Genomic DNA, 25,525 nt, shown 5'->3' with positions numbered 1-25,525 from the left:
AGAAATCCAGTTCATTTGATTTCTGCAAGACCTGTTTTTTTGCGTCATACACTCCAAGAAAGAACAAATTTGTGATTATGATATCAACCATGAACTATAACAAAAAAATGATTGATGTAGTGGAGACGAAAGAAAGCCAGAAATGATACCTTTTTCTATGACATGACAAAATCGGAAGTAGATAGGTACACTAGATCAGTTATGCACGGCATGCAATGTATCAAGTAATGCACGGCGTTGTCCTATGCCAAATATTTACGTAATGCTAAATATTGCTGTGGTAAATTCCTACATTTTTTACCTCGGAAACAAAAACTTAGAAGTGAAATCTCGGAGAGCGTTATTTAGGCAATTGTCAGCTGGGCTCGTAGATGAACACGCGTAAAGAAGGGGAACCATAAAATCGCTCCCCAAAGAGTTAGGGCTAATTATAAGACGAGCCTATGAAAACTAACAGAATAGATTAACCAAAGGCAACTAAAAAAACAGAGAACCCAAAGTTCATTGAAATTTGAAAAATGTGTGCAGACTGTGGATACACGAAAAATATATTTACCGGGTATGTCTGCGAAAATGCAGACATACCCGGTAAATAATATTAGCTATGATCATTATTCTGCTTGCAGAATAATGATCATAGCTAATTTTGCCTTATAATATTCATTCTGTCCTAATATCAACACTGTGTAGTGGTTTTACGAGTCAATAAATCAATAACAAGCAATGATAATTTATCTTATATCACACTCGATATAAAGAAATAATTACATATTTTATCAGACGTAAATGGACTTGATTTTCATGAAATGGACCATTTCAGCAATATTAGTTTGATTTAAACAAAAGAAGAGGAAAAATAATCGACTTTAATAGGTGAGGACTTGAAAAAGAAAATTGAGCCCGACAGGCTCAGCGCGAGTACTCGCGTTCCAAAAAGGGGCGCGAGTCCTGCAGGGTTAATCGCGAAAAATAGATATCGTCATTTAAAAATCTAAAATTGTGAAATACGTACTCTAGGAGTAATAATCTTTCGATTTAGGCAATAAAAAAATAATAGGAAACCACCCTATTGAACATTACAAGAGCATAGGCCTAACACTCACTAGCGGAGATATTGGTACATACACGGCTGGGCAAAATACGAGCTGAGGAGGATTTGAATTACATACCAAATACCGCTCCAAATGCGTTTGAAATACATAATGCAGCTCCAACTGTTTTTGACCTGCTTGTTTAACCGTTTCACTGCTGTGAATGTACTTTTTCTTCCACCCTGCCATGCACTCAGCACTTTTGCCAAAACACTTCGAAGGGACCCTAATCCGGGACCCTTTCCTCGACAAGCTCATCCACGCAGGACCGTCTCATCGACCCTACCAGCCTCCATCCCGAAAAGTGACCGCTTTGACTGCAATTTGAAAATCAATCAATCAATCCGATCATCAAAAAATGAAAAAAGATTGTTTGCATCGCACTCCTGCCAATGAAGTACGTCTTTGAACCGTGTTTCTGCGATGAAAAATAACGATTTTGTTAACTTCGCTAAAGTGGCCATTTTCCGGTGGTCCGCAACCATGTTTCCAGCAAATTTAATAAAATCGTTATCTTTCATCGCAGAAACACTGTTCAAAGACGTACTTGATTGCTTGATTGGCAGGAGTGCGATGCAAACAATCATTTTTTGATGATCGGATTGATTGATTGATTGATTTTTAAAATGCAGTCACTTTTCGGGATGGAGGCCCCTCACACCAGGGTCGATGAGACGGTCCTGCGAGGGTGAGCTCGTCGAGGATAGGGTCCTGGATTTGCAACCCTTTGGAGGGTGTACCACGCCCATCCACTAAGTACCCGCTCCATGGCCCAACGAAACGCATTTTAACCTTTTCGCCGCATGTGAGGAGAAAGTTTTCGTAGAGATTGAACAGCAGTGAAAGGGTTAATATTACAAATAAGTGCTGAATGGTTCATGAACGAGTCGTTCAAATGAACGGTTCATTGTAATGACAGGTTCATTGTGATGAACGGTTCATTACAATGACCTGGGGGCCGATTGTCTTTACGTTCGAACGTAACGATCCGGTTCCCGTGGAATTTAGATCAACAACTCGAAAACAATTGAAGGAGCGATTGTGTAAGTTTACGTTCGAAAGTATTCCGGCTCTCGATCGAAAGCATCTCTTCGTCAACACATCACTTGACATTAAGGCTATCGAATCGTTCGCAGGTGAGGTTTGGGATAGAGTTTAAATGTTTATTACCTTTCATGGTCACGTTGTATGTCCTTTTTTTGGGATTAAGTGTATTATGCAATCAATTATATTTACAAATCGCAGTGTTATGTTGATAATTACGTGAATTAGTGGTGAATTGACCGATAAATATAATTTGTACGCGTCGGTTCACTATGCCATAAAGATGAAGTTTACATTTGCTTCGCTATGTAATGTGTGTGCAAATGAAATGAAATAATCTTTTGTGGAATTAAGTGAGTTACACATTCTTTTTAATTTATAAATGATTGCGTTGTGATTTTAATAACGTGGATGAGTAGTGCAATTACATAGATAAATACAATTTGTACGTGTTAGTTTACTATATTATACAAAGATGAGGACGTTTACATTCGCTTATAATGTGTGTGTAATTCGTGTGTGTAATTGAAATGAAATCCTTTTTGCATACTTGATTTAGACGTGGTTGCACTGTTGTATATTAGCTAAATTATAGCTGCACTATAATATATTAAACAAATTATATTCTCTACAATGTTTAATTTAATTCGGAACGTCGAGCGGTTATTGACAAGTAAAATGATTTAATTTATGTACTCAAGTAGTTTATTTTAACTTCTCAATGGCCTCGTAAATTAAGTGTTTTTACGTACTTCAATTAATGTCTCCGATGCGATACGGTTTCCTCAAAAAGGGTAAATTTCGAACTAATATTCAGGCGTTTGAGACGAGAGGAGGTATCAAACATGACTATGCATATTTGCTTTTTCTTTCAAGTAATAGGTGAAATGTTTGTGATGATGAGAATGTTAAGGTATTTATTTATTTCACAAGTTACATTTGTTAATGCCAACCTAACTACTATTATTAAAACATGTCGTACTAATTCACACTCGTCGGTTTTTGTTCCTGCAAATATTCAATATGCTGCGGACACACAAAGGCGAAGACGAGAGCCTATCAATACCGAGCATACGTTCACATATTTCCTCTAAATGAATTAAGTCAATTACAAATGATACAAGTTATTATTTAGCGAATTGCAAAAGTAACGAAAAGGAGACTTACCGCGGCATTTCAAAATAGTCAGTGATATCTGAGTAAAAATACTTATCCCAAATATCAGCTATGCTCCAACGGAAAGGAAGGTATTTAATACTGAATTGAAAAAGATTGATCTATACGCAAAGCTAAAATCTTTCAATAATATAAACCTAACTGGCTAATTGTCTCTGAAACCAATATTGTTAACATAGTTTCGCTTTTCAAAACAAACACAGCCACTCTCGGCCTTACTGCGCATGCGTCCAAGGAAAACAATCGCGTAACGTATTCCCAATTCCAAGTAAATATGACAACGTCGTAACTTTCGATTGCTTGTTGACGATCGTCCATACACAATCGCACTTACAGCTAACGTTCGAATACCGGGAACCCAATCGAGAGTGAACGGATCTCTAACGATCGAAAGGTAGTCAAGTTACACAATCGGCCCCCTGTTCATTTTAATGACCAGGTCTTTATAATGAACTGTTCACTGAATTGAACGAAATGAGTTGAATCGTGATTTTGCTTTGATTTCTGATTCCAATACTGGGTAACCTGCTTATATTGATTTAACTCTTACCTCAAATGTCCTCGACTCTTCCTCTTCTGCACCCTTGGCCCGCTCATAACCTGCTGCCTTGGGCCTCTCCAACACCCAGCGATGAGGAGGGTAGATCATCGCCTTGCAAAACCCTGCCACAATACTGTCCATATTGTCAGCCTCCCGGAGGGCCGACAGGAACCAATACAGCACGTGCGAATGCCATGGCACAACCGTGGCATCCCCGTTCTGAAACACGGAGAGGTACTTTCCCCATGAGTCCATCAACGAACGCAAGACCGAGCGCAGGACAGGGTGCGGGCTGCCCGAGGCACTGAAATGTATCGGGACGAAGACCACGCCCTTCTCCATGGCGAGATCGACGACCTCGGGCGATAGGTAATTGTTTTTCGCCTCTATCACCAACAATATGGGCTTCTTGACGCGCACCTCCGCGACAAATTTGCCGAACCACTTCCGGAACACCTTGTGATCCAAACGTCCCGAGTTCGTCGTCTCGACCATCAAGTTTTGAGGCACTAGAGGCGATTTCGTGCATTTCTCCTTCGTGAGAAAAATGCAGGGTCCGATTTTTCCGGCGGCACTAACCGAACACAGCACGGTACTCAGCATAACTTCGGTACATCCCACGTCTTCACAATAGTACCTCCTCCCAGCCTTAGACACGACGCGACCGTCCTGCTTGGCTAAACACAAGGTGGCCTCGTCACAATTCCACACTTGATGGGGAGCCACGACTATTCCCAGACGCCTGTAGATTAGTTTTATGATGTCGTAGAAGTCGACGAGCAGGGTGGATTCCTGGAGGCCGGCCGGCAGCCTCGTCGTATCTGGTTTGTTGCAAAGGTTTGAACTGTGACGGGTGCAGAAAGAGCTGACCCACTGACTGCTTACGCACGGTTGATCGTCATTGGGTAGGTTTATTGGCGGCACACTCAGTTCCTCCTCCAGGAAAACATTGGCAACCTGCTCCACCTGCAATTTTAATAGGTGATTATTAAAAGATGTTTCCCTGAGCTCTAAGCCTGAGTTCTTCAAGCAAAGAATACTATCTACTTAATTTAATATATTCATGGAAGCAAAGGAGAACACAATTCAATACATTCATGGAGTAAATGGCTCTACAAAAGATAACAATCACTTGGATTTTTAATCAGCGTACCGCATCAACTGAATTGGTGCCCATCAATTATCATTTAATGGGGTGGTTTCCTATTATTTTTTATTGCCTAATTCGAAAGATTATTACTCCTGGAGTACGTATTACACACTTTTAGATTTTTAAATGACAATATCTATTTTTTGCAATTTAACAAAAAGTGAAAATTTTCAAGCAAGCGAAATCCCAACGGCTGAGTATGTATGCTGAGAAAAGCTCGCATGACGCCTGGCTACTGCTGTGTGAGGCCACCTGGGTGCGAGGCTATGAATGCCGCTACGATGCAGGCTGCTTGCTGGCAAGCATGGTGGTAGCGTAGAGTACCCTGCTAGCAGGTAGCGCTTGGCTTAAATATGAGTTATTAAATCCCTTTCAAAGGAAGGAAACTTTCCGACCTTAGGTATTTTTAATGTGTGAGTATTATGAGATGTTTCCCTGAGCTCTGTGCCTCATGCATGCATTGGTAATCTCAGACGATGTAAAACTCCTGACTTCTCGTATAGAAACTAGGTCCTTGTGACGTCACGTGGAGTGGTATTGCATGGGCGCCATTCTGGCCTTTTTCAAATGAGGATAAAATTAACCATTGCCATTCGTCTAAACCGGAATTTCTAAACCCAAATAATTTGTATATTATGAATACGCTAATGGTGGGTAACGAATCGCAATCAATGCCTTTCGTTTTCTTTGATGAAGTAAACTACCCTATAGTCCTTGCAGCTAATTCATGTCAACAGATCATAAGTAGGCCTTAAAAAATGCTGCTAAAATCTATTCACTTTATGCCTGCGGGTGAGCTTTTGTGATAGCCAAAACACTCTTGGATGGCTTTGTTAATGAGATAATGGTAGTACAGAGAGAAAGAGGAGGAGCGAACGTAACGCTGCCAAATGTACATAGCCGCCCTACTTTGTCACTGAAAGTGTGTGAGTCATAGGTGGCTATAAGTATTTTGGCCCCAAAGCCGAGACAATATACCTACTCATTTGGAAGTCATTGGGGATAATACTTTCACAGAAGCCCATCACATTGTCAGCTACCTCGCTGAATGAGGCACCGTTGGTGGAAGGCATACTTAGACATACAAGGAGAATGCATGAGGTTTGGCAACACTGCTCCATGAGCAGACTCACGATGTTCACTCGGCGGAGGTCTGAGAGCGACTGACTGAGGCCACACCTTCTGTTAGCTGATTGGTTACGGGGCAGTCACATGTCGAGAATCTTTCCCTCCCCTCATCTCCACTTAATAAGGCTACACCAGCTCACTCATCATCACTGGTCAACAATCCTAGGATTGGTTTGACGCAGCTCTCCACTCAGTTCTCCTATCAGCTAATCTTTTCACTCCTACGTATTTCTTCTCTTTCACATCTCTCTTTACTTGTTCAATATATTATGTTCGAGTTCTTCCTTTTCCATTCTTGCCTTCCACTTGTCCTTCGACGATTGTCTTCATCAGGCCATCATGTCTCAAGATGTGGCCTATAAGGTTGTTCCGTCTTCTTGTTAAGGTTTTCTCAGCTATGAGCCAAATGAGTAGGTATATTGTCTCGGTGCCAATCCAATATACCTGTGGCCACCTATGACTCACAGCTCACTGGCAGAGATAAAATGAACAGAGAATATTAGGGTTATAAACCCCAAAAGGAAGGAGCCCAACTCACTCTGTGCTCTCGGCCAATTCTCTATTTTTATACACTACACTACAGTGGGACCTCGTTAAAGCGAGTACGGGCTATAGCGACACCCCCGCTATTACGAGAGATAGCTGATGCACCGTCAATTGACCCTATAATAAGCGTGTTAGAAAATTCGTTTTTACGAGACCCTTTCGGTGTTGGCTCTCGCCATAGCGTGGGTTTCACCGCCGGAAGACTTTCATCAAGACTCCTTAACCTCTGTAATTGCTAGCGATCTGTTAGTCGATAAATCTGATGATTGGCGAAACAATGCTTTGCATGATTTTTATTCAGTTCGGCGCTTATAAATTGTTTGAATAGTTAGTCGTTATTTGAGTAAGGAAATTTAGTGATGCAAAAAAATATCGCCTTTCGTCTGGATTTATGCTTACGTTTATCGGATAGATGTTTATCTGTCGCCGCACCACTCCTGTTCCTGTATATCTGTTCGCAACAGGTATATTGGCTATTATTTGCTCCACCTCCGGTAAAGTGGCAATTCGCTATAGCGAGTGTTTATTAGTGCACCGTGGGGTGTCGTTATATCGAGGTTTCACTGTATTTTGTTTAATTGTGAAATGTACGACACATCTATAGCTCTCTCACTTTCTGGTCATTTGTGGATGGAAAGATAAGACACCACTATTAATTATGTCTTCCCTCGTGACAAAAAGTTCACTAAACAATAAAAAAAGTCTAAGTTTATTGTTTGTAAATTTTTTTTGCAAAATGTTGAAAACTTAACCCATTTCTGCCACATGGACACATCCTTCCATTCTGAGTATGTGAGGCTCTTTATGAAAAACTATGCTCTATTTTGTTTTCAAATTGCTACAAATGTGCTGCTAAAAGCTTTGTTGACCTGATCCATATATTAGTTTATTTTTGAAGCTTGCACACGTAATCGCACTTGCTTGAAAAGATGGGTGCAGCAAATAGTAATTTCAGACATTATTCTGGGCGAAAATGGGTTAGTTGGGCCTTGGCCCGTTGATAAATACAGTAAAACCTCTTTACATCATAAACCTCCATACATCATACCACCCCTACGGTCCCGTCTGATTTACATGCAAATTTATAGGCAAACCTCTTTGTAGTGAACCTCTTTATATCGTAAAACCTCCACTTATCATACCAAGGAGACACCCCCGAGATGGCCTAACTACCTCCGCAAATCATACCGAGACAACAAGAGACAACTAATGCAGCCGCGATTACGTACATGGAATGACACTTTCAGCAATATATGTTTCATGATTATTTTTTTTCTTATGCACCTTTAATATGCTATAATTTTCACATTAATCATTAGTTGTGGCCATTTTGTTCAATATGAGAGCATACCTAACAGTAAATAAGAAAAATGGTATCCAACTATCCTATTCATTTTAAGTGACTGTTGAATTTAGAGAGATCAAATGGTTTTCTATCGAATCATGGTAAAAATCATGCGATATGGTTGGCTGTCTGTTATCATCAAATAATAAATATATGTTCACTAATGCATGCATTTTTATTTAAACACATAAATATAATGGTTTAAAAGACAGTAGCACCTTTCATTTCCAAAGGATATGAAAAAATGGTGCCTATCACTAAAACCTCTCTAAAGTGAACCTCCACACATCAAAATGCCCAAATTTGGGTCCCCTCCATTACGATGTAAAGAGGTTTTACTGTAAATATGAAATTTTTGATTGATTGAGGAAAAGGAAGGAGAGAGACCATTTATCAAACAGCAAATAATTGAGGCTCTATGTATAATGAATGAATAAAAAACCTAGGGCAAACTCCGAAGTAAAGGAAATAAAAACATTGAATTTTGGACCACCAGTGTGGACTGCGTGCCCGACTTCGTGACAAAATTTAATGCACCCACTGTAGGATTAGGTAACTTGAAAACTTACCGTATCCTTATGTAGGGCGAACCCTCGTTGTTTCATCTCGGAGACGAACTTGGCCAGCCGCTCCTCCCCCTCGACCGACAGAGTCAACTCTCTGTCCGATTCACTCCTGGATATGCTGCGTAGATACCCGGATGCTTCGCCAATGTTCAGATAATTCTTCAACATGCCCAGCGGGATTTCGTACCGACTCGCCGCCATGTGAACGGAGCAACCGTGCCTCGCGACAGCTTCGACAGCAAGGCGCAGGGTTTCCGTTGGGTACTCTGGGGAATTTCGCTTTGCTTCAGTCGAGGACGCCTCCTTGTCTCCTTCGGAACAGCTGGGCCTCTGTAAACAAAAGAATAAGCAGTTATGAGCTTTAACACATTCAGCGCGGAGCACGTCAATAGGACGGATTCCTATTTCTTTAACATTGCCTAAATCGAAAGATTATTATTCCTGGAGTACGCATTTCATGCATTTAGATTTTTAAATGACGATATCTATTTTTCGCGATTAAATGAAAAATGAAAATTTTCAAGCAAGCGAAAACGCGACGGCTAAGTATGAATGCTGGGGAAACCCCTTGTGACGTCATTCTGGTTCCCGCTGCCGCAAGTGAGATGACCTTGAGGCGAGGCTTTGAGTGCTGGTACGACGCTGGATGCTAGCAGGTAGCAGAGTACCCTGCTAGCTGGTTGCGCTTGGATTAAATAAGGATTATTAATACCTTATCAAACGAAGGAATCTTTCCGACCTTAGGCAGATTTAATAGGTGATTATTAAGACATGTTTCCCTAAGCTCTGTGCCTCATGCATGCATTGTTAATCTCAGACGATGTAAAACTTCTGACTACTCGTATAGAATCTAGGTCCCTGTGACGTCACGTGGAGTGGAATCGCATGGGTGCCAATCTGGCCTTTTTCAAATGAGGATAAAATTGACCATTGCCATTCATCTGAACTGGGATTTCCAAAACCAAATGATTTGTATATTGAGAATACACTAATGGTGGGTAACGAATCGCAGTTCGCCTGTGACATCGCATGGGTGCCGATCTGGATTTTTTCAAATGAGGTTAATGTTGACCATCAACATTCGTCTAAAATGGGATTTCTAAAACCAAATAATTTGCATATTATGAATACACTAATGGTGCGTAACGAATCGCAATCAATGCCTTTCGTTTTCTTTGATGAAAGAAACTACCCTGTTATGTATGTAATAGAAATAAATACCATTCTCTTTTTTGGATGATGTTAGAAGTCAAAATTTTCTTCTTAACTTGTTTAAATCTGGTGGTATAAAGTTTTGGCCCCTGTGCGATATGGTCCGTCACATGTGAGTTTAGATGAACTCTGTTCAATATTAATATCATGCTCGTGGCAGGTGTTTATTTTATGTAATATTATTTTGTGTTATATTTCGTTACAATGGCCTATGTTATACAGACATTTCACTGTACCCTGATTAAAGAAAGGCTCACCTCAGCATCAGCCGATGTATCCATTTCTATTTTTATGTCAGGAGTCACCTCTATCATAGGTATCACGTTCATCACCATGGAATCAGCACCAACGGATTCGGAGTTTGCCTGGAACCAAATATAAGGAAACAATTAGTCAAACATAGCTATGTGAGAACTTGATAAGTAAGACCCATAAATAATAGGGTGGTTTCCTATTATTTTTTTATTGCCTTAATCGAAATATTATTACTCCTGGAGAACGTATTTCACGCTTTTAGATTTTTAAATGACAATATCTATTTTTCGCGATTAAATGAAAAGTGAAAATTTTCAAGCTCGCGAATACGCGACGCTTAAGTATGAATGCCGGGAAATATCTCCGTACGTCGTATTTCTGGTTCCCCCTCCCGCCCGGTGAGGTGACCTTGAGGCGAAGCTTAGCGCTGATACGTCGCAGGCTGCTAGCGGGTAGCTGAGTACCTTGCTGGATGGTAGCGCTTGGCTTAAAAAAGGTTTTTTAATACCTTATCAAACGAAGAAAACTTTCCGACCTTAGCCAGTTTTAATAGGTGATTATTAAGACATGTTTCCCTGAGCTCTGTGCCTCATGCATGCCTTGGTAACCTCAGACGATGTAACTCCTATCTTCTCCTATAGAAACTAGGTCCCTGTGACGTCACGTGGAGTGGCATCGCATGGGCGCCAATCTGGCCTTTTTCAAATGAGGATAAAATTTGACCCTTGTCATTCGTCTAAACCGGTATTTCAAAAACCAAATAATTTGTGTATTATGAATACACTAATGGTGGGTAACGAATCGCAATCAATGCCTTTCGTTTTCTTTGATGAAGGAAACTACCCTATTGACCTCAAGTCTGATTCTCGACAAATTGAATGTACAGCAAACTCCCAATTATCATGGTGGGGAGAGGTGGCATGAATAAACGGAAAACACGAATGCAGTGGAACCTCAATCGATTTCAGGGGGATAGACGAAAAAAACATGCATGCGGGAAAACGATGAATGCGGAAATGTTTGGCTTAGTACTTAGTTGCTTATGTCACAGGAAATGCTGAATTTTGGCAAGTGAATATGATATTCATTGAAAGAATTCAAACAAGATACAGGAATAAATTATGTTATCTGAACAGAACTTTATTTGGGACCAGGAACGGCAAAAAATGAATATGGGAAATATATAGAATAATCGTCAAACCAGATACAGTGGAACCTCAATTGCCTTTCAGGGAGATAGACGAAAAAACCACGAATGCGGTAAAACGATGAATGCGGGAATGATTGGCTAAGTTGCTTATGCCTCAGGAAATGCTGGATTTTGGCGAGTAAATATGATATTCATTAATGGATTCAAACAAGATGTGGGAAAAAATTAAGTTTTCTGTAAGGAACTTTATTTGGGACCTGGAAAGGCAAACGATGAATGCGGGAAAACAATCAGCGCAGAAACGATAGATCAGGGTTCCACTGTAATCCAAACTTTCACTTAAATTTCTTGTAATTTTCACCGTAAACATAATTCAATCAATATGTTACCGTATATGTCTGAATATAGTCCCCCCTTTTATTTTCCAAAAATGCCTGTGGTAAAAGTATAGGGGGGTGACTATATTCAGAAGCATTTTTTTAACTATTCCCGATACTGAAGCCTCAAAATTAGGGAGGGGGGACTATATTCAGAGGTGGACTATATTCGGAGGAATACGGTATTATCTATGCACATTTTATGTTATTTTAGATTGCTTTCCAGAATCATTAGCAGCAACTGCAAAATGTTTTGCGGCGATAACGTGATTGCATTCATATTCTTACTACTCTGTGTAATTCCTAGTTTCCAAAAACCACGCATCCGTGGCCGTGAGAACGCAGATTCAGAAACGTGGTTCCGTAAACTCTAGAGTAATTTTCAAATATTCTTGCGAAGTGGTGAAATGTAACTTTAGAAGACGCACGGGTTGTCTTCGACTTTTACACTATTAACATAAAATTGATAAGTTGATAATAATATTGAACAGAAGTTTTCTACATGGGTTATTTGACATTCGGCAGCATTTTTGATGTTAACTTTAAACTTTGGGCTTCAAAGCATGAAATATCTTAGTAAACATGCTGATTTCAATGCTCTAAAAGATAAGAGAGATTAAAAAAATAACAGGGTAGATTCTTGCATCAAATAAGATGAAATTGATTGCGATTCGTTACCCACCAGAATTACTGCATTTGAATGCTATGATACACCTGGCTTATTATTTCTGTTAGAGTCTACTTCGTAAAACATTTGCGATTGCACACTAGCTGCATTCACGGGAGCACCGTGTTCCTGTTTTCCAAGCCTCGCAGTGGGCGACCGCACTCTGTGATCAATGGGTACACATCCCGCAGCAGTTGCACCCTGGGCAACTTGTGTGTGACGCAACTGAGTGCCTTGGTGCCTGAAAGTGTTGTTTCCAACGTCGAGCAGTGGTTTTGAAGCAGTCATGCAAACCACTTTTCTGTCTGTATCCGTGATCACACAGCCACGGATGTGTGGTTTTCGTAACCAGGCCTTACAAGGAGCATTAATAATACAAGTACAGCCATGTTATTGCCGCTTAAAAGATTGAAAACTGGTGAAGAAAGCTCTCATCGAGTCCAGGAAGCACTCTAAAATAACTAGAATAACAGCATAAATAATAAAATATTGTTTGTTTTATGTAAATTAAGAACATTACAAGGCATTTAATTGAAAGTTTGGATTATCCGTGTTTTCCGATTATTCGTGCCATCTCCCCCCATCATTAGCCCGGATAATCGGGAGTTTACTGTATTTTCAATCTCAACTCCTCTTCCCACGTACGTCTTTCCTCTATACAGTGGAACCTCGTTAAAGCGAGTATGTGCTATAGCGACACCCCCGTTATTACGAGAGATAGCCGATGCACCGTCAATTGACCCTATAATAAGCGTGTTAAAAAATTCGTTTTTACGAGACCCTTTCGGCGTTGGCTCTCGCCATAGCGAGGGTTTCACCGCTGGAAGACTTTCATCAAGACTCCTTAACCTCTGTAACTGCTAGCGATCTGTTAGAAATGAAGTTAATGTAGTGCTCAGTCTCAAATTTATGTGGTAAACTCTCGTTCGATAAATAATGATTGACGAAACAATGCTTTGCATGATTTATATTCAGTGCGGCGCTTATAAATTGTTTGAATAGTTAGTCGTTATTTGAGTAAGGGAATTTAGTGATGCAAAAAAACATCGCCTTTCGTCTGGATTTATGCTTACGTTTATCGGATAGATGTTTATCTGTCGCCGCACCACTCCTGTTTCTGTATATCTGTTCACAACAGGTATATTGGCTATTATTTGCTCCACCTCCGGTAAAGCGACAATTCGCTATAGCGAGTGTTTATTAGAGCACCGTGGGGTGTCGTTATATCGAGGTTGCACTGTATTTAAATACTCCTGTACGCAATGTGTTTGTTTTAGGAAGTTGTGAACATTGCAAGTCACTAAAGAGAAAGTTTGGGTTTTCTTTTTTTAAAAGATTATTCGTGCCGTCTCCCCCAATCATTAGCCCAGATAATCGGGAGTGTATCTGTATTTTTTCCTGCGACCAAACGGCCCTTACTTTATGAAAATGCATAGTAAAACCTCTTTACATCGTAATGGAGGGGACCAAAATTTGGGCATTATGATGTATGGAAGTTCACTATAGAGAGGTTTTAGTGATAGGCACCATTTTTTCATATCATTCAGAAATGAAAGGCACTACTGTCTATAAAACCATTATATGTATGTGTTTAAACAAACATGCATGCATTAGTGAACATATATTTATTACCTATATACAAAATAATTACAGAAAGCGTGTGCTATCACATGATTTTTACTACAATTTGAGAGAAAATTATGAGATCTCTCTTAATTACCAGTCATTTAAAATGATTAGGATAGTTAGATACCTTTGTTCTTATTTACTGTTAGGTATGCTCTCATATGGAACAAAATGGCCACAACTAATGATTAACGTGAAAATTACAGCATATTAAAGGTACATAAGAAAAAAATAATAATGGTGAAACATTTATCACTGAAAATGCCATTCCATGTACATAATCGCGGCTGCATTAATGGTGTCTAGTTGTCTCGGTTTGATTTGAAGAGGTAGTTAGGCCGTCTCGGGGGTATCTCCTTGGTATGATAAGTGGAGGTTTCACGATATAAAGAGGTTCACTACAAAGAGGTTTACCTATAAATTTACACGTAAATCTGACGGGACCGTAGGGATGGTATGATGTATGGAGGTTTATGATGTAAAGAGGTTCACTACATAGAGGTTTTACTGTATTTCACTAGATAAGGCATTCCACATTTTTGCTACAACAGTAAAACCTCTATGTGGTGAATCTCTTTTCATCATAAACCTCCATAATTCATACCTCCATAATATATACATAAATTATGAACATTGAAAGCCATTTAGGGTTATCTGTATTTTCCGAGTATTCGTGCCCTCTCTCCCCATCATTAGCCCATTAGCATAATCGGGAGTTTACTGTACACTCAACCTTATTAAACACAGTGTAATAAAATACTCGTTTACTTTACCATCATTCATGATTTTTAAAAAGTTTACAGAATTTATGAACATCCATGTTCTACATATGGTCCCTTTGTTTTCGAATACATAGGGTGGTTTCCTATTATTTTTTTATTAAATCGAAAGATTATCACTCCTGGAGTACGTATTTCACCTTTTTAGATTTTTACATGACAATATCTATTTTTCGCGATTAAATGAAGTGAAAATTTTCAAGCGCAAGAAAATGCAACGGCTAAGTATGAATGCCGGGAAAACCCCGTGTGACGTCGTTCTGGTTCCCCCTCCCGCCTTGTGTGGTGACCTTGGGCGAGGCTCTGAGCGTTGATAGGACGCAGGATGCTAGCGGGTAGCTGAGTACCCTGCTAGCAGGTAGTGCTTGGCTTAAATAAGGATTATTATTCCCCTATCAAACGAAGAAAACTTTCTGACCTTAGCCAGTTTTAATAGGTGATTATTAAGACATATTTCCCTGAGCTCTGTGCCTCATGCATGCATTGGTAATCTCAGACGATGTAAACCTCCTATCTACTTGTATAGAAAATAGGTCCCTGTGACGTCACCTGGAGTGGAATCGCATGGGTGCCAATCTGGCCTTTTTCAAACGAGGTTAAAATTGACCACTAGCATTCGCCTAAACCGGGATTTCTAAAACCAAATAAATTGTATGTTTTGAATACACTAATTGGTGGGTAACGAATCGTAATCAATGCCTTTCGTTTTCTTTGATGAAGGAAACTACCCTATTGGATGCAAACTCTTAAAAAATTTCCCATTTGAAGGGAACTATCCCATTGAACACTGCTTACCTCCTCATTGTCGCTCATCGGCTCATCTTTGATTCGCACTTCAGTCTCCCCGATGTAATCTTCTTTAGGCTCCTCTTTGACCGCAACTTTTTCTGCAGAACTGACATCCGAAGACTCCCCGGGGGCTGGAGAGTGAGGAGTCAGGGACACAGATGTCTGTGAACGGATATTTGCTGGTGCAACAGGAGAGGAGGCTGAGACGTCTCCTGTACTTGATGAACCTTTGCTGCGCTCGAGAGATTGGCGCCAGGCGTTTAATTCTTGCGTTTTGGCCTGCAAGACAATTCATCACGTCAAAGAAGAAATAGGGGGTTACTCATGGTGAAATAGAATAGAATAGAATAGTTTATTTGCCCAAAAGATACAAATACCAAAGTGAGTACATAGGGCATGTCATGAAAAAATTATATATACACAAATACGATCAATGTATAGATGCCAGATATTCATTCACTGAGTGAAAACATTTATCTTGAAGATAAGAGCTAACTTTTTGTTTGAACACGGAAAATCTTTCTTCCTTTTTTATATTTAGTGGCAGACCATTATATAACCTTACACACATTGCATGAGGCCCTTTCGAAGTTGCACTTAGATTAGACATTGAAACATGCACATCATCACAACTCCTTGTCATGTATGAATGATAAAATTTATTAGTTTTAAAATACCTCATGCCGTTAAGCATTCATGGCATGAAATGAAATTTTGAGGAATGCAGTGAGTATAATATTCGAGGAATCAAGCGAGATGAAGTGGAATTGATTCAAAATGAAAGATGATTTGCAATTTTCCACAAAAATAAATTTAATCCGACATGAGTTTCGATGTTACCTACTACATCATTTCCAAGGTCGACCTTGGAAATGATGTAGTAATATCGAAACTCGGGTCGGATTAAACTTATTTTTGTGGAAGAATGCAGTGAGCTTGTATTAACATTATTGAATATTATTTCGGCTGCTGTGATTCAAAACGTTCACTACTTTTATTGAAAGGCGGAATTAGAACAAATATGATGCCGTGCACTGCTAAATTTGGTTAGAAAATTTTCACTCAGTGATAAAAAACTCAGGGTTCACTCAGGATTCATCCCGAAGGTTATAATGGGTAGGTGTGGATAGAGCTCACCCTAGACAAAGCCACAGGAGTGCGAATGTGAGATATTTTGGGTAAAGGGACCAGTTTATTCCCCCGGCCCACCTCACACTTCGATGGTCATTTTTAGTGGGTATCAAACGCATATACAGTGGAACCTCGTTAAAGCGAGTACGGGCTATAGCGACACCCCCGCTATTACGAGAGATAGCCGATGCACCGTCAATTGACCCTATAATGAGAGTGTTAAAAAATTCGTTTTTACGAGACCCTTTTGGTGTTGGCTCTCGTCATAGCGAGGGTTTCACCGCCGGAAGACTTTCATCAAGACTCCTTGACCTCTGTAATTGCTAGCGATCTGTTAGAAATGAAGTTAATGGAGTGCTCAGTCTCAAATTCATGTGGTAAACTGTCGTTCGATAAATATAATGATTGACGAAACAATGCTTTGCATGATTTTTATTCTGTGCGGCGCTTATAAATTGTTTGAATAGTTAGTCGTTATTTGAGTAAGGAAATTTGTTGATGCAAAAAAACATCGCCTTTCGTCTGGATTTATGCTTACGTTTATCGGATAGATGGTTATCTGTCGCCGCACCACTCCTGTTCCTGTATACCAGTTCGCAACAGGTATATTGGCTATTATTTGCTCCACCTCCGGTAAAGCGACAATTCACTATAGCGAGTGCTTATTAGTGCACCGTGGGGTGTCGTTATATCGAGGTTGCACTGTATATAATCCACGGTTTGAAGTTGCCTCATAGGAAAAAATATCAATGGCAATCGTTTTCAGAAAAATTTATACCATCTATGTTCGCTGTTTTCGTCAAAATTCAGTGAATTTCAATGAATTGATGTGGTGAAATACAAGCTCACTGCACACCTCTATTTAAAAATCAATATCTGTTAACTGTGCCTAGTATATACATATACAGTAAAACCTCTACGTAGTGAACCTCTTTATCTCGTAAAACCTCCAATTATCATACCAAGGAGATACATCTGAGACGGCCTAACTACCTCCGCAAATCGTACCGATACAACTAGAGACCATTAATGCAGCCACAATTGGAATGGAATTTTCAGCAGCAGCTACATGGAATGACATTTTCAGCAATAAATGTTTTACCCTTACTTTTTTTTTCTTTTACACCTTTAATATGCTGTAATTTTCATGTTAATCATTTTTAGTGACTGTTGAATTAAGAGAGATATTTAAGAGAGACATAGATTAATGGTAAAAATCATGTGATAGCGCTTGCTTTCTGTAATTACTTAATAATAAATACATGTTCACTAATGCATGCATTTTTATTTAAACGCATAAATATAATGGTTTAAAAGACAGTAGTACCTTTCATTACCGAAGGATATGAAAAAATGGTGCCTATCACTAAAACCTCTCTATAGTGAACCTCCATACATCGAATAGCCCAAATTTTGGTTCCCTCCATTACGATGTAAAGAGATTTTACAGTAATAACATTCACGGTTTTTTCCAGGTTTTCACGGTCTAAATATCATCAAATTCACGATCTGCAGATAAGGCATTTTGGGCAGAAACATTGATGACGCAACAATCATAGGCCGCAAGTTAACTAAAATCTTAACAAACGCAACAGATCCCGTGAGTGCAAACGCAGCAATGTAATGGCTATCTCTCATATGACGCCACCTATCGTTAGCAAAATTCAGGGCCTGCTAAGGGTTGCGAGTGGGAAAATGGAGGTAGCAGGATGACAGGTATGTGAAGAAGTGTCTGATTTCTCGCCAGGGTTAATGAACACTTTGGTTACCAGTCTTCCAATCACAGCCTTAAGGTCAATGTGTTGTCACAGCATACTGTAACGGTTAGCCACCAACCATTTTATTTTATGTTGTATGCTTTGTTTTGAACTCGCGGGCTATCGAATCGGATGATTCGATAGCATGGCTGGTTTTCGCACGCCGCCGTCCCTAGGGACGGCATAAAAAGGTGCGGCGTGTCAGGACTGAGGACAGAAAAAGGAGTGCAACGATGTTGTAGTGAGTGGTGAGTGAAATAACTGAAACCAAGGAAAAGGAAGTTCGACACCGCGGAGCCATACGGACGCAGTAACGTCAAGGACAGAACGTAAAGTATCTGCACTCCATTCCCCCCCCCAGTGAAGACCCCCCTCCTCATATACAGTGAACTGTTCGTGTGTGGGAAAAGGGATTTTTTTTTTGATTTCTCTTTGGTCGTTATAACTTGGTCCTTTCATTGTTCAACAATTCTTTTTTGATGTTATAATAAATTGTTATTTCTGTATTGTAAGGTGGCTAACCGTCATTTCCATCCAAATCATCAGCGTATTTTACTCGTGGGCGAACCCCAACACCCATCTGGAATTTCAAAATTTTCCAATTTTTTTAAATTTCTTGCAAATAACCACTTCCTTGGGACGTAGGCATCAGGGGAAGGGAGGACCCATTGAACGGGCTGGTTACAATACGGATAAATTCGTGGAGAGTGATCTGTTTATCTTAATTCTACAATCAAGTTTGAGGGATTTTTAAAGGTTTCATTATGAAATTCACGGTTTATTCACGGATGAGTGGGAAACCTGCCTGATGTCACTTACTTCACTAGGAGGTACTTACACAACTACATTACAGAGATAATTCCGTCAAGAGCTACCTTCTGTTTATGATCACTCAGAAAGTCATGAATCCAGTTTACCACTGTTTCGTTTAATCTGCATGACTGTAAAAATAGAGCATAAGAAATTAACCCTCAGAGCGTGAAAACGTTTTTATATGTTCTCTGACTGCCACATTTACCCAAATTTTTATTGCTACAGGCAGTCCCCGACTTTCGTGCACAATGCGTTCCCGAAAACTTGTACGAAAGTCGAATTGTACGAAAGTCGAACCATTGACTTCCATACTAATTAGGGGTTACGTTCCAAAAGAGCGGAATTTACGTACTAAAACCTTTTTTTTCACGGAATTCATTTCAATTGACTTAATTTAAATAATATATTAATAAAACTCCTCAAATCATCTAATTTATTTCGAAAATACGCAGAAAATGCAAATATAAGTTTAAAAAACAAGAACTCCGTTGGCTATCGAGTGAAACTTCCTCTTGGCGTTTAAGTTGACGTTCCACTTATTACGTCCACTATAAATGAAAAGACATATCAAGAATCATAACAAAATGTAGTTGTTGAACCCGCACTCTGGATACCATTTAATTTTTACACCAAAATTCGACATTTGGCAGGTGACATTCGTGATCGCGTATATTTCGCATGTTATTCAAAAAAGACAAAAGACAAACGGAATTCGGGTGATATTTCGTGTTATATCGTTGCTGAAGGTTTACATGAATTAAACAGCACTCAAACGAAAGAATACAATTAGAAAGAAGATCTTACTAGTTTTATTGAAAGCTATACGATGATGTCTAGTCAACTTCTTTTGAAAAATATCTTCAATGAAGGCTTTCCTCTTCTCTTGATAAAGGAGCCTATAGCAGGCAGTCTCTCTCCCAAATAAATCACCTAAATCAGAGTCAATTACCAACAATTTCCTTCATTATATACGTTCATATTGTTCACATATACTGCCGATACTGCAATTTGAAACAATTGAATGTTGGGATGCGCAATAAACATGGCGGGAATTTTAAAAAAATTACGGACCAGCGTCCAAAAGTCCGAATTTAGCGTACGAAAGTCGAGTAAAAGGTGTCAATTTTGAATGTACGAAAGTGCGAATTGTACGAAAGTCGAGGACCGCCTGTACCTGGATATCTTACGATACGTGTGCAGATAAATAAGTGGAGAGTATCTGCGCTTGACTAGTCCTTGAAGCATGATCGAAACATCTATTTTCCTTTTGATCCGTCTGTTATAATTCTTCAATCCAGTTTGAGAGATTTTTTTAAGGTTTTACGATGAAATTCACAGCTATTTCCGGGTTTTTTCACGGCAGACGAAATTCACGGCTTATTCACGGTTTTAAGGTTTTCACGGTGGAGTCGGATCCCTGTAAACAATTACCAATAGTCTGAGGTTTCAGGCGAGATGGAGTGGAAACGTGACATAATGAAAATGAAAAAGCAGGAGCAAGTAATAAGCCCCTCCTCAACGAACTTCTGTACTACACCAGCTCACCCCTCCTATCCATTGACTTCCATTAGCCATTCCCCCTCCCCCCCCCCCCCTCATCCTCCTCGACGGCAGACACCATGAGGCATCCAGGGGTAGCTGACCGGACCGAGCGACTGGAGCGTTGGAACCCAGCGGAGAGGGTACCAGGGGCCTTCCCACCTTCCCCTTGGAGGAAGACATTAAGGACAATTAGTGTATTTGTCATACTCCTCTCTAACCCCATCCTCAGTTTTCCCAAGCCCCGTGACTGTACACCCTCCCTCCATCCCCTTCCCCAGCCTTACCGCCCACCACCCCCTCCTACCTTCCTATTTAAGCACAGCGCACTTGATATTTTTGTACCTGATGATGCTGAAAAGCGAAACCGGTCGTTTTAATAAATGTAAAATTGTGGAAATTGCTCCTGCTTTTTCATTTTCATTTTAATTACCAATAGGATTTTAAAGAGGAGGTCTGATTCCATTCCATAGAAGGCTGATTTCTTGGTGCCACTTCATTCATCATTATTGGTCACAATAAGTCAGCCATCTCACATCTACCTAAATTATTTTCCTTTTCTAAGGCTTACTTTATGAACATGTGAGAGGTGCAATAAAAAAAGTGGTGGAGTATTAAATATTAATTTTATAGTTACATTTCAACAAGCACATTAAAAATAAAAATAAAATAACTTGCTACATATTATCAAACTAATTAAACACAGGGTTCCCGCTCTAACTACATTATAAAATTCACGGTTTTTTCCAGGTTTTCACCGTCTAAACGTCATCAAATTCACGGTCTGTAGATAAGCCATTTTAGACAGAAATATTGACCACGTAACAATCATCGGCCGCACGTTAACTAAAAACTATAACAAATTCGTCAGACGCCGTGAATGCAAACGAAGCAATGTACAGTGCAACCTCGATATAACGACACCGCACGGCGCACTAATAAACACTCGCTATAGCGAATTGTCGCTTTACCGGAGGTGGAGCAAATAATAGCCAATATAGCTGTTGCGAACAGATATACAGGAACAGGAGTGGTGCGGCGACAGATAAACATCTATCCGATAAACGTAAGCATAAATTCAGACGAAAGGCGATGTTTATTTGCATCACTAAATTTCCTTACTCAAATAACGAATAACTATTCAAACAATTTATAAGCGCCGCACTGAATAAAAATCATGCAAAGCATTGTTTCGTGAATCATTATATTTATCGAACGACAGTTTACCACATACATTTGAGACTGAGCACTCCATTAACTTCATTTCTAACAGATCGCTAGCAATTACAGAGGTTAAGGAGTCTTGATGACAGTCTTCCGGCGGTGAAACCCTCGCTATGGCGAGAGCCAACACCGAAAGGGTCTCGTAAAAACGAATTTTTTAACACGCTTATTATAGGGTCAATTGACGGTGCATCGGCTATATCTCGTAATAGCGGGGGTCTCGCTATAGCCCGTACTCGCTTTAACGAGGTTCCACTGTAATGGCTTTCTCTCATATGACGTCAACTATCGTTAGCAATATTCAGGGCCAGCTATGGGTTGTGAGTAGGAAAATGGAGAGATCAGGGTGCCAGGGAAATTAAGATGTGCCTGATTTTTTACCAGAGTTACATTTTGTTTGAATGAACACTTTGGTTGCAAGTCTTCCAATCACAGGCTCAAGATCAATGTGTCATCATGGCACATGGACCAATAATTGCGTTTCGAATATATGTGTGGAGATAAATGTGTGGACAGTACCTGCGCGTGATTGATAAGTCGGCCATTGCGCACGTACCTTGATCTTCCTAATCTCCTCCTTGCTGTCCATAATCTTCCTGCGCATGGTCATCATGTCTCGCATGTGTCGAACCTTCTGTTCCTTGAGTGCAATGTCCGCCTTCAGTCTCATCATGCGCAACTCGTGCAGTCTCTTCTGGTTCGTCTGCGTCGACTTGAGCGACTGCATCCGATGCACAAGCGCCCTCTGCTGCGCCCTCAGGGCAGACTGCATCATGCTCTCCTTTGACCCTCTCGACGACAAAGCCTCCTGCATACCCTGCAACACGACTGCATCCAAGCCGGGGACGTCATCGCCTGTGACACAAAATAATTAAATAATATGTAATACAATTTTGTACATACATAATACAGGAAAACCTCTTTACATCGAGGTGGAGGGGACCAAAATTTGGGCAATTTGATGCATGAAGGTTCACTATAAAATTCCCCTGGACCTGGAATCGAACCACGGATCTTTGGCTTTCCGGGCCACTGCGCAGACCACTACGCTATCCAGGTTCTTTAATTCTCATGGCAATTATACCGAGGCTCATGGTATTAGGTGTTAGGCCCTCGCGGTCCATCAAGGATGGCAACGCAAGGGAGAAAGGACTTCCAAGAAGCCACAACCGGTTGAAAGCCTCAAACCTTACACCTAGTACCATGAGCCTCAGAATGTCATTGCTCGTGAGTTGATAGCTTGGATGGGTTCAAAAAAATATGTGGAACTTCTAAAGATTTTTTTGTGATTATGTAACATATCTCAGGGGTCTAGAAAATATTGCAATCTTCTCTCTACAGTATGTGGCATCATCAAAGAAGATGTTTGTTCCATGTTTGAGGCTCTCAACCGGTTGTGGCTTCTTGGAAGTACTTTCTCCCTCGCGTTGCCATCCTTGATGGATCGCGAGGGCCATGAGCCTCGGTATAATTGCCATGAGAATTAAAGAACCTGGATAGCGTAGCGGTCTGTGCAGTGGCCCGGAAAGCCAAAGGTCCGTGGTTCGATTCGCGGTCCAGGGGAATTTTTTCTCATGGCAATTCTTGTATATGTGTTAAAAGTAGTTTAAAACCCTCTACTTAGTACCCTGTTTTAAAAAAATTTCCACCCCTGGATTCACCCTTTTCACTAGATATACCCTACACTCGGCCTCGGTGGCGCCGGGGTAAAGTCCCCGACTGCTAACCTAGAGGTCGCGGGTTCGAATCCCGCCTGGGTGGTTTGACCACCATCCAGGGCATGGATGTTTGTGATTGTCAAACAAGTTAATTATAAAGAGAGGACAATGCTGTCCTAAATTCGCTTGTATAATAAAGACATTATTATTATTACATATATGATATATGTTTAAGTTCGCTCATTGTACTGTGTCCAAGAGCATCAATATTGGTTCTTTCTTCAGTAGGAGATACTTCGCTATACACACAACGTCATGTAATAAGTTCAATTCCTTTGGAATTATTGTGACCCACTCATTAACGCTCATTCATTGGACGTACAGTTAGTCATCTTCCTATGCACATTGGATTTATGAACTTTCAGTGATACGAGCATTTGAAAAATTCAAGCGCACCCGAAATCTCAAATTGGGCGCCTTTGGAGTTTACCGATGCGACACGACACGGCGCAGAGGAACAAACTCGCACTTTGGGCATAATACGAACTAAGTATCATTTAAGTGAAGTCTGGAACTGTTCAGCGTTTTGCTCAGTCTTTCTTCCCACAGACAGGGATTTTTTTTGGCTCCGGCTACGTTGCAAGCTAGATCAGCTTGTCACAATCATGAGTAAACGCAAGATTGTGGTGCAGTGTTGCATTCTATTGCAGGATAACCACTCTCCTCGATGCCTTATCGATAGGTTTATCAACTAATAAGAAAGGTCTCGGAACGCATCTTCTTCGTACATGGAGGACTTGCGCATAATTTAATCATGTATACAATACACTTGTCTCTGCAGATTATAAATGCGGGACACTGAAGATACAAGAAATTTTGACAAAGTATTTTTTTTTCGATGAGCCCTAATTTGATTTCAATTTGGGTATAATCTGAACAAAATTTCATTTAACCTGGTGTGAAGTCTGGAACTATTCAGTGTTTTGCCTGTTATTTCTTCCTGCGGACAGCGATTTTTTTGGCTCCGGCTATGTCATATGCCCAGATAGATCAGTTCGTCACGATCGTGAGTTAACGCACGATTGTGATTCAGTGTTGCATTCTGTAGGATAATCACTTTTCTCGATGCCTTGTATGCGTTTATCAACTTACGAGCAAGGTAATGAGGACTTGTCCATAATTTAATCGCATAAAATGGATTGACCGTGTGAGTAACGAGGGAGTGCTAAGGAGAGTAGGAGAAAAGAGAAGCCTCCTAAAAACATTAAGCAGAAGAAGGGACAACTTAGTTGGCCACATTTTGAGGCACGATGGTCTGATGAAGACAATCGTTGAAGGACAAGTGGAAGGGAAAAAGGGCAAGGGACGGCCCCGAATGAGTTATATAGGACAGGTTATAAAGGATGTAAAAGAGAATAAATATGTAGCTATGAAGAGATTAGCGGATAGGAGAGAGAAATGGAGAGCTGCGTCAAACCAATCTTAGGATTGTTGACTAATGATGATGATATTATGCACATGAATCTGAAGATTATAAGCATGGGAGTTTGAAGCGACAAGAAATTTTGACAAAGCATGTTTTTTTTTTCTTTCGCTGATTCCTAAAAGAAACGTTCATACGAACTTTGTCATTACATACTCTCTCTTGCATACACTCTCTCACACTCTATCACATACTTGTCTCTGAAGATTATAAATGCAGGACATCGAAGATACAAGAAATTTTGACAAAGTATGTTTTTTGATGATTCCAAAAAGAAACATTCATACAAACTTCGTTATTACGAACCTCCGGTTTTTCAGTCCCGTAAACTTCGTAATAACGAGAGTCTTCTGTATATATAGCAGATTCGTCAGTATATAAAGTACAACATAATTATTTAAATACAACGTACAAAAGCATCACTGTATACATGGGTCATAAAGAAAATGATTCAATTTAACATTGTTTGTGATCATCA

General features: G+C 40.1%; 1 protein-coding gene across 2 annotated transcripts in view; it reads right to left on the bottom strand.

Annotated features, from left to right (window-relative positions):
• LOC124172665 overlaps positions 1-25,525 on the bottom strand; it is a 58,574-nt gene that overhangs the window by 5,733 nt on the left and 27,316 nt on the right. For both annotated transcript variants that reach the window (XM_046552120.1, XM_046552121.1), the window contains exons 9-13: positions 22,463-22,761; positions 15,449-15,721; positions 10,057-10,164; positions 8,591-8,917; positions 3,862-4,818 (exon numbers count right to left, since the gene is read on the bottom strand). In XM_046552120.1, coding sequence (XP_046408076.1) covers positions 3,862-4,818; positions 8,591-8,917; positions 10,057-10,164; positions 15,449-15,721; positions 22,463-22,761 — 1,964 coding nt within the window. The remainder of the gene's footprint in view (positions 1-3,861; positions 4,819-8,590; positions 8,918-10,056; positions 10,165-15,448; positions 15,722-22,462; positions 22,762-25,525) is intronic.

The sequence above is a fragment of the Ischnura elegans genome (genome assembly GCF_921293095.1).
Source record: "Ischnura elegans chromosome 13 unlocalized genomic scaffold, ioIscEleg1.1 SUPER_13_unloc_2, whole genome shotgun sequence".
NCBI classification, from domain to species: domain Eukaryota; kingdom Metazoa; phylum Arthropoda; class Insecta; order Odonata; family Coenagrionidae; genus Ischnura; species Ischnura elegans.
Note: the sequence above shows the minus strand (reverse complement) of the source record. Positions and strands in the feature narration are given on the sequence as shown.